At 47.6% G+C, this 10,560-nt stretch overlaps 1 protein-coding gene across 1 annotated transcript; it reads right to left on the bottom strand.

The window, feature by feature from the left end:
* Window positions 1-506: 506 nt before the first annotated feature.
* On the bottom strand, window positions 507-8,705 carry RPL3L (ribosomal protein L3 like). Its single transcript, XM_066640742.1, has 9 exons — window positions 8,404-8,705; window positions 7,506-7,674; window positions 6,767-6,902; window positions 5,677-5,863; window positions 5,286-5,446; window positions 4,187-4,288; window positions 3,372-3,467; window positions 2,089-2,208; window positions 507-1,000 (listed from the first exon to the last, which is right to left on the bottom strand). Exons 1-9 carry the CDS (start codon window positions 8,441-8,443, stop codon window positions 944-946), a joined length of 1,068 nt encoding a protein of 355 aa, XP_066496839.1. The 5' UTR covers window positions 8,444-8,705; the 3' UTR covers window positions 507-943.
* Window positions 8,706-10,560: the final 1,855 nt, after the last annotated feature.

Raw genomic sequence — 10,560 nt, 5'->3', positions numbered from 1 at the left:
GGACGCCCCCTGGGACTTCATCCTAGAGTGTATGTCCCCCAACCACTGCTTTTCCATTGCACTGCAAAAGAACAGGCAAGTCTGTCCTCTAGTGGACACATGCAGTAGAGACTCTGGAATGGAACCCTCGCATAAGACAAAGGGTGACTGTCTTAAAATCACACAATGATAAAATGTTATAATCTACTATGAAGTAGATTATAATCAAATACAGATCAATCTTAATTTGCTCTGGAATATCAATAAGGGAGCCTGTGTCTGGAGGGCCTCAAGGACCTCCTGGATGCAACCAGAACTGCCTTCTGGGAGGTATTCTGTGATGTGTCCTGGAGGTCCTATGAGACCCTTCTGTGGATTCGATCATGCACAGAAATCGGTATACACGTGAGGTCTGGGAACCAATCTCCCACAGATACCAGTGGCCCACTGTACTTTTCTCAAAGAATATAAATGAAAGACTGGAAGCCTAATGCACCTCACCAAAGCTTGATGATCATTATTCTGAGGTTTTAATACGTGTCAATTTTTTTCCCAATGTCATTTTTTTTTTAACACTAAGCTGTTTGTTTAGCTTTCTACCTGAATCCTTTGCATACGTCTCTAGAATCAGTCAGTGGGAGGTGCTAGTTTTAAAACAGGGGAAGATTGAAAGACCCAGCCAAAGCCAGGATCTGTTCAGAGAGAGACAGAGAGACAGACAAGTGCCTGGGATTAAAATAGATTTCTAAGGGTCACTCGGCCAACATGGGCACAAATATCCCTTGGTCAGCTATTGATATAACTATAAAGCACTGAAAGGCTTTGGGTGGTGATTGAGGGCAATCCCTTTCAAACTGCAAAATACCACACGTGATACACTCGTCTCAGGATATTTGTGTTTGCAACTCTTGCTCACAGTGAAAGCAACATGAATTCCTAAAGTGACTTCTTAAGAGAACCCCCTTTACAATTCCTCCTGGGGCTCTGGCTTCCCTTTTAACAGATGCTTCTTCTGTGGACCCTGTGGAAACAGAAGCAGAAAGAAAATGGCCATGGAATCTTAAGCTGTTTTTTGCATCAGGAAAGGCAAGGTGGAACAAGGGATGCACAGTACCCACTCATCAGTTGGAGTTTAGGAAGTTGGAATCATGCAAATTGGTGTGAAAAAATAAAAGGGATTTGTTCTACTGGCTGCTGCTATGACAAAAGTATTTAAACCCGTATTCTCAGATAGCTGTTCTGAAATTTTCCCCTATCACACATCCTAAGAGGAAAGAACATCTGGGCAACTTTCAGGTGGAAGGTCGCACAAATTCTACAATGTACCTTCTGCTGTAATGATAATGGACTTCTCATCCCATAATGCATTTCCTGTTGCCTTCCCCTACAATTCCTGCTCAGGCTGGCATAACAGATCAAGAGGACATAAGAAGAGCAAAGGTGGGTCCACTGAGTCTGTGGCAACATACAGGTATAACCTAATTATCCACAGATTTTTCATCTGCGGTTTTATCTCAATGCGATGAGAAGGGCCCTTTAAATTAAAGGGGAAAGGTTGTTTAACAATAGCCTTTTTAATGCAGAGAGGGCAGCCAGCTGACAATCCATCAATCATTCTCTCTCCAGGCACTTAGAACAGCTTCACTCCTGTAAATGACCCCCTCCCTTCCCTGTGAGTATGTGAAAGAAAGATAATCGCTGTGCATTCTTTCCCAGCTCTGGGTAAAGGGAGAGATCACTGGCTCAAACCTTTCTAAGCACCTGGAGAGAGACTGATTGATGGATTGTCTGCCTAATGACTCTGTCTTACATCAAAAAGATCAGCAAGGCTGTTTTTAAATCATCTAGCAAAGGGACATTGTTTTTCAAATGGATTTGCTTTAATGCAATTTTTGCCATCCATGTGAGTTCTGGGAATGGAACCCTTGCAAATAATGAGACTCCACCTGTATTCAGGATGGACTGTGAGTCCTCTGTTTGAGTCCTGAATCATCTGCTAATTCACTTTTCTGGGTGGTGCTAAAACCAAGTATCATGAGAGGGAGGAAATTTTTACTCTCTCGTGTCACACCCAGGTTATGCTCAGTGGCCAATGGGACTAAGACGTACCATAAAAGCACGCTTCTCTTGGGCGGTCTGGAAGCAACCGTGGCCAAACTTGGAGGTCGTGTCGATGAATTTTAGCTCAATAGGCTCCAGGGCCCGCCGGCTTGTGTGCACCAGAAGTGACTAGAATGGGGGAAAGTGTTAGTTAAGCAAGGTTAGCAGCAACACATGTTCCACTGAATCAGTCGCATCGCATAGCACTACACTACAAACTTCAAAACTGGTGTAATATTCATCCTCCCCACCCCCCCGAAACTCTGGGAATTATAGGTTATGTGTGGGATAGCAACTGGGGATTTTCAACTAAGAATTCTCAGCATTCTCAAGGGACTGAGCTACGAATCAGGAAGTAGTTCAAATGTCACCTCTGCTATAAACTAACAAGGGCACCCTAGACTAGTTGGTCCCTCTCAGCCTCCCCCTCTGCAACATGAGAATAATTATATTCACTCACCTTACAGGGTTGTTGTAAGGATTCCATCTAGATCAGTGTTTCTCAAACTGTGAATTGGGACCCACTAGGTGGGTCGCAAGCCAATTTCAGGTGGGCCCCCATTCATTTCAGTATTTTATTTTTAATATATTAGACTTGATGCTCCCATGGGATGTGACTGCATTTGAGGAAATGTTACAGACCTGTACTTTTAACAATGTATATTCTTTTAACAATGATAGTAAATGGGACTTACTCCTGGGTACGTATGGGTAGGATTGCAGCCTAGGATTGTCAAAAATTTTCCTGCTTGATGATGTTGCTTCTGGTCATCACTGATATATCACTTCTGGTGGGTCCTGACAGATTCTCATTCTAAAAAGTGGGTCCCGGTGCTAAATGTGTGAAAACCACTGATCTAGATAACACAAGTGAAGCACCAGAGCTAGGCAACAGCTAAGTACAGTGGAGCCTCCTTACCTGTGGACTCGGCATCAACGGATTTGAGCATCCACAGATGCTGAGCCTGCACCACAGAGGGCCGGGTGCAACTGGAAGCCATTTCCGGTTTGTGTGGTGACTTCCAGTCATATCCAGAGGTGTTCGGAAGCACAGGGAGGCCACGCACAGCCCACCCATTTCAGTATCCGCGGATTTCATTATCTGCAGACTTCGGTATCTGCATCTGCAAAGATCCCCTACAGATACTGAAGGACCACGATATTCTTATTCTCATCGGCTCATGGGTCCATTGGTGTGAGCAGCACGGGACCCCTGCAAGCATCTCCCCCTCCCCCAGGAAGCTGTGTCTCCCTGACAGGTGCAAGCCCAGGACGAAAGAAGGGGGACTCACCTTTCGGAGAGTGAGCACCCGCTTCTTGGTGCCCACAACACAGCCCTTCACCATCACAAAGTCATTGTTGACTTCTCCGTACTTAGGGAACCCGCCCTGTGGGCAGAAAGGCCAAGTGAGTGGGGAGAAAGAGGCCGCACAGCTGCAGAGGACAGAGCACACAGCAGCCAAGGCCCATGAGGGGCCTTGAAACTGAGGCTGAGGTCCCTGTTCCAAAGATCATCCTCTGGTGGGGTTTGCACTGTTGCTCATGGGTTCCTCGGCTTCTTCCAAGTCTTTGCTGTGCTCATTTAAAATGTATTGAATTGTCCAATTACTGTATGTTCAGTAATCAGTAACAACGTACCCCCTCTTTCTCTTTCAAAAAAGAACCTTGCCTCCCTCCCTCCCACAATGCTACTTGTGAATTACCCTTCTTATCCACCACTGAAAACCGGAAGTGCCAGATGCCTCCGGGAGGCTTTCTGAGGCCCAGTGAGGCCGCATGCAGCCTCCACACACCTCAGAATACTTCCCAGATGTGACTGCAATGTGTTTCCGGTTGCGTCTGCGAGGTCCTGTGAGGCCCTTAGCATAAGAACATAAGAAGAGCCCCACTAGATCAGGCCAAAGGACCATCTAGTCCAGCTTTCTGTATCTCACAGTGGCCCACCAGATGCCTCAGGGAGCACACCAGACAACAAGAGACGTGCGGACCCCAGTGTCAACAGGGTCCTGGAATGGATCCCCATGGATACCGAGGGCCCACTGTACATTCTAAACAACTGACACTGACCCTCTTCTAAGACTCTCTCTGGTATCCTTCGCTCTCTTACCAGGGGCGTAATGGCTTTCTCTGTAGTGTCGTAATTGGTAGATGCATTGCTCCTCACCACTTTGCCATCTTCTATGCGCACCCCACAGCCAATGCGATAAATCTAATGACAAACAGACAAAATGCTGGTGTGTGTTCATATCAGAAGAATATGGGAGATCAGAGAGTCTACACGATGGGGGATTCCTATGAATGGCAGATGGACAGGAGGAATCTGTCTTCTTTCATCTCCACCACCCCTCCTCCTCTGGCTTCCAAACAATGAGTTTATATTTTTATCCGTTTCTCCAAGGAGCTCAGAGTGGCATGCAATCTCTCTCTCTCCCCCCTCCCCCCTCCCCCACTGCCTCACAAATTCTGCTTCTTCTTTACTTCCTCTTTTACCATTTCAGGGGTCGAGGGGTTCCATACCCTCACAGTTTATGGTCACAATAACCCTGTGAGGTTGGCTGGCTCAAGATCACCCAGACAGTTTTATGGCTAAGTGAGTGAAAACGGTGATACCGAAATAAAAACACACAACACTGCTTTCGGCACTTCTCATTTAAAACAAAAAACAAACAAACCCCCAACTAAAATCTGCAAAAAATTAAAACCATTTAATCTGGTTTTTATTGATTTTTTAATGGGGGAGTGCATGGGTGCTGTGGCTGCATCTGCTGACACTATACTACCTATATCACCTACCCAGTACACTTTTAAAGTTATTATAATTTATAATTATAATGTAAATTTTGAATAAAAACACATAACACCACTTTCTGTACTTTCAACTTGGAAAAACACACTGAAATCTATAAAAAAAATAAAACCGTTTTCCCTCACCTCTAGTTATGACTAAGCAAGAAGTTGAATCCAGGTCTTCCAAGTCAGACACACAAAGTACACAGGGTACTTTGCTGGGCTCAGGTAAACCCTCACTCAGAGAAAATGGGCCTGCTTCAGACACCTTGATCTGGTCTCTGGCCAGCAATTCTGTGACAGGCCCCAGCAACACATGAGACAAGGGAGAGGGTCCCACTCCGGCTCAAGCCCAGCATGAATGTGTGTCAAAAGAGCTGGAAGGGGGTGGCAGAAGTGCCCATCGGGAAGCCCAATACCTTCTTGTTGAGTTCTGTGCGGTGGTGGTAGCCCTTCTGTCCGGCCCGGGCAATGGAGTAGCCCACCCGCGCAGGGTGCCAGGCCCCAATGCAGGCCACTTTGCGGAGGCCTTTGTGGGTTTTCCTGGGGAGTTTCTTTGTGTGCCATCGACTCGTTACTCCTGCATAAAGAAGGGAAGGAGAGCAGCAGGGAGCCTTCCAGCAAGCCTCAAGCACAACCTGTTAGCCCTGAACCCTGCTGTTGTGAAGCCCAAGCACATTTAAACAAAATCACTCTCTCCCCTTTCTCTGCTTATGCATCTGTTTTCTAGATTGCAAGCTCCTTGGGGAAGGGGCCTGTCCCAAGTCTTTGCAAAGTTCCAGGTCCACAGAGGGTATGGCCCCTTTCTACCTTTCATCCCATGCCCCTTGGTGACCCCGATCACATCGATCATCTCGTTCTGGCAGAAGACGGTGTGCACAGCCACCTGCTTCTCCAGCTTCTTGCGGGCCCAGTCCACTTTCTGGGCTACGGTGCCCCCATTCAGCTGAATCTCCATGATGTGGGCCTTCTTCTGACGCAGTGGGAGGAGCTTCATCTACAACCAAAGAGCTCCATATTACATGCCATGGAGAGTCCAGGATGCTAGCGCTTCATCTGCTACTTGATTCACACCAGGACTCAGGGCCCACTGCCTTTCTACCAACTGAACAGGGAGGACTTACCCAAAAGAACCCTTGTCTTTGTTGTGGGGTAAAGAGAGTACTGGATATTCTGTTAGAAATCCTGAGCTTGCCAGGATTCCTTGGGGAGTGGGAATTTATGTTTTATTCCATAAAACAGACAATCCTTGTACCAGGTCCCAAACACTCCTGGTTTTTGAAAAGTTCATTTCTGGTTGCCCTATTTCGAACCCAGTAAGATTCTGGCCAGCGGTCAGCAAACTGCTCCCGGGGACACACGTGCACCTGCAGGACCTCCTGGCACCCCCCTTAGCCAGCAGCAGGCCAGCTGTTGCCACCCCTCCTCCTCCTCTTCCTGCTCCCTAGATATGACACGGAAGAAGGGGAGGGAGCAGAAGGGGACATGTGGAGGAGAGGAAAACAGGCACAGGGGTTTCAAAAGTGTGCATCGCTACACCTTAGTGGTGTCACAGGGGTGTCATGGGATGCCCCTAGTGACCCCTCCTACCTGTTCTCCCAAGCACTGCCATCTTGGATCTCATGAGATTTGGGCGCCGCCATCTCAGATCTCATGAGATCCGAGATGGCGGCGCCTAGCTGAGCCAGGAAGAAGAGACTGTGGGGGCATTGTAAGCCAGGTACATTTGGGAACCACTGAGCTAGGATGTCTATCTCTCCCATCTCCTCTCCTCCAGCTTCCGCTTCCACGCAGCCCTCTCTTCCTTTTCCAATGCAGGATGGAAGGACATGAGGTGTCCCCCAGCAACCTGCTGCCTGTTGGCCTCCACTGCTGGCCCCGGCTCATGGGAGGGGCTCACCTGAGTGTGCACGATGACACGGATGACCTTGCTGTACTTCTTCATGGCTGCCAGGTCTTTCTCCAGATGTTTCTTTCCTGCCTCATCCTGCCATTTTTTGCAATACTTCGTAAAGGCCTTTTTCTTGCTCTTGTGCCTGGAAAGAAGGGAAGGTTTCTGTGGGGAGCCCCAGACCACAGAATCTGAGCACTGCTGCAACATCCCAGCCAAGCATCAGCAGGCCATTTGTGTGACGCTCGCCTTGAGGGACCCCCAACGTGACCTTGGGGCTCGAGTAGGCAGCTCACCTCTCCCCCTGGAATTTTGCTACCATAGGTAGCTTAAGACACTGCTTCTTGTAGGAAACAGACCACAGCCGGCTTAAATGTAGAACTTGTCATTATAATTAAACTCCTTACTTTTTTCTTTCCAGCAGTTATTTTGATAAGAAACAGCAGGTTTGTGCATCTGCATCTAAAGCTCAGTCAATCACTATCAGAGGTTATATTACACCACAAAACCCCTTTGTGCATTACAAAACTGGTAGTGTAGTTGCCCAAAAGGAAGCAAATATTTGGAGGATGGAGGGGAGCTGCAGAATACAAAAGAATTTGTAGAGCCTGATAATTTCACTCGGCAGTGTCCATAACGACTAGAGAAGCTTTCTCTGTCTGGACACTGTGGATGGGGTTAGTCATAAAGTGACGGTTGTGGGAAGCATGTTGTCTCCTCCACAACCTTCCATGCAGGGAGGCCTCACCAGTTCTTGTAGAAACGTCTTCTACATTCGTCACTGATGTGCTCTGCAAATATGGTCTTGAAATTCCTCAGGCCCCGGGGTGTGTCGATGTAGCCCACTACTCCAACCACCACCACAGGCGGTGTCTCTATGATGGTGACAGCCTCCACTTCCTCCCTCTTCGAGACCTCTGAAAATTAAAGAGATGCCAAAGATGCAAATCCCTTGAGTTCATCACATGATACTTTCCAGGATTACTCAGTGGTGAGACTCTCTGGACTCATATGATAACACAGGCCAACAAAATAGAGGGTCAGAAAAGTTTTTCCCAAACTTTATGGTGGTTTGATATGAATTTGGGGTGTTGATTCCAAAAATGGCATCCATTTTGCCCTATCATGTCTAGTTCGGGAGATATAGTATAGCCTCATTAGTGCATGGTTCAAGCAGCTTCCTCATGAGGAAGCCATGGCATACGCTTCCTCATGAGGAAGCTGCTTGAGCCATTCACTAAAGAGGCTATGCCGTGTCTCCAAAACTAGATGTGATAGGGCAAAACAGATGCCTTTTTTGAATCAGCACCCCAAATATACCCAGGAATTGGTGTAATGTTTAAGGAAGCAAAATGTGTGTTGACCTGTATCATCAACATTTACTCATGGAAAGGCTACTAGACCACATTTCCATCTTTTCTTGATTTGATGTTTATGTCAAATCAAGACATGTCAAAGAGTAAAAATGAAAATCAAGAAAGCGATTCCATGCTGAATTTTGAAAATGCCCTGCCTCAAATGCTTGTTAAGACCAACTGATAGCCTTCACAGAAAATAGGAGAGAAGTAGAACCCTGACTGGTAAGTTTTGCCAGACTTTCTTGGGATTTTCTTGGAGAAACTGTGAATAACAAAACCACAAATTACTTAGCCCTGGCCTGTGAACTTCCCGCAGGATGTGAGTCATGCCGGCTTTGTAGCCCAGGAAGGCAGTGAGGTGGACTGGCTTGCTGGGGTCATCTTTGGGCCACGTCTTCACCTTCCCCCGGTGACGATGGCTTCTCTTGTGACAGAGGAAACCTAGATGGCCATGCCTAGGAGCTGAAAATTTCCGATGGGACTGGGGAGGGAATCAGAAAAGAAAGCAATTAGTTCTGTGATTCTCTAAAGGTTCACAGCTCAGTGACAGAGCATGTGCTCTTCAGAGCATGTGCTTTTTGGCAGGAATGAGCCGTGGACTTGGATGACTCGGACTCGAGTGCAAAAATGTGTTTTTCACAACTCATGGATTTAAGTCATATGTGTCAAAAACTTGGATGCTGTCTCAGGACTCAGGGATTTTACCCTAAAAATGAAAAGACTCAAATAGACTAGAGCAGGGGTGTCCAAAGTTTTTGGCAGGAGGGCCACATCATCTCTCTGACACTGTGTCGAGGGCCGGGGAAAAAAAGAATTAATTTACATTTAAAATTTGAATGAATTTACATAAGTTTACATAAATGAATATATTAAAGATGAACTTATATGAATGAATGTTGGCATCCTTCAGTCTCGGAAGACTATGGTGTCACGCTCTGAATGGTGGTTCTGGAACAGAGTGTCCTCTCCAGTGCGCGAAGCCTGGGTAAAGTAGGTATGGAGGATAGGCTGTTACCCATGCAGCAAATCCCCCCTCTCCACGTCGCTGGAATGGTCCAATGGAAAGGCAGAAGCCAATACGGTTGGTTCCAGCGGCGTTGCAGGAGTTGCCAGAACGTGACTGTGTTCAGCCATGAACTGCCTCAGGGACTCCGGCTCCGGATTTTGCCTCGAGGTTGTCTCCTGAAGCCTTTTCCATAACTAGATGTAGCCACAAGGCAGTGGAGGTTTGGGATCAGAGTTTTCCTTCTCTCAGATGAGCTGCCTTCCCAGGCTGACGAGTCCCATCTACCCGGTGGCTGTTTAGTTGCCTCTTACGACAAGTACAGCCAAACTGAGGGCCTATTCTTATCCCCAGCAAAAACTATATATGCAGTATTATCTTCATTTTAGATGTCAAAAGGGTTTTGTGGCTCCCGAGGTTTTTTTCCTCTGAAAAATGGGTCCAAATGGCTCTTTGAGTGTTTAAGGTTGCCGACCCCTGCTATAGAACAGCAGAAGATGCTTCAGAGATGATGAGATCCTTGTGACTGCCAGCCAGTCGCTGCTGCTGCAGCAGTGGGACTGGCCATCGGAAACATGCATTCGCACATGGAAGGCCGTGCACACATCTCCCGTGGCCAGCATGGCATTTCACCCAACGTCAGCCTTGCTAGCCACAGGTATGACCCAGTTTCTGCAGAATTGGTCTGTTGTGGGGGGCAGGTGAATGAATGACGGTCTTGCAATAGCTCAAGGCTATTGCACAAAGGCCTTGCACAAAGCAAGGCTGACCTTTCCTTTGCTGCCACTACTACATCACAGACGTGAAACAGCAAGCAGTGGAGGAAGCCCTTATCCCACAGCTCACACGAGAGGTCAAACAGTCACCCTCACTCTGAGAGCAGTTGCGTCGGGCCAGTGCGGGCTCCAACAAATCTCCAGAGGGCCAGAGGCTCATTGGAGACTGGGGACTCCCTGAGGGCCGCATTGAGAGGCCTCGAGGGCAGCATGTGGCCCCAGGGCCGGGGTTTGGGCACCCCTGGACTAGAGTCAAGACTCGCTTTTGTGCATGCTTGTGACTCTGTTCTTTGTGTGCTTGCTTTTCTTTCCCACCATTCTGCGATTCAACTCATTCTACAAAAAGACGGACTTGAGTCAAAATGACTCGAAAAATGCCTCATGATGGCCACTGTTATGACTCGTTTGCGACTTGAGTCAAGGAGGGTGGAGACTCAGGACTCAACTCGAGATTTGAAGAAGTGGCTCCAGCACATCCCTACTTTTTGGCATGTACAGTGGGCCCTTGGTATCTGCAGCGGATCTGTTCCGCCCCCTCCCCCCACAGATACTGAAATCTGTGGAGAATTAAATCTGTGGGGGACCAGCATGGTGGTGCAATAACTTACCTGATCTCCTCGAAGCCTGCTGGATATGACTAGAAGTCACAACTTCCCCATGTCTCAG

Source organism: Tiliqua scincoides, chromosome 13 (genome assembly GCF_035046505.1).
Source record: "Tiliqua scincoides isolate rTilSci1 chromosome 13, rTilSci1.hap2, whole genome shotgun sequence".
Lineage (NCBI taxonomy): Eukaryota > Metazoa > Chordata > Lepidosauria > Squamata > Scincidae > Tiliqua > Tiliqua scincoides.
The sequence above is the reverse complement of the archived record's forward strand: the minus strand, read 5'-3'. Positions and strand labels throughout refer to the sequence as shown.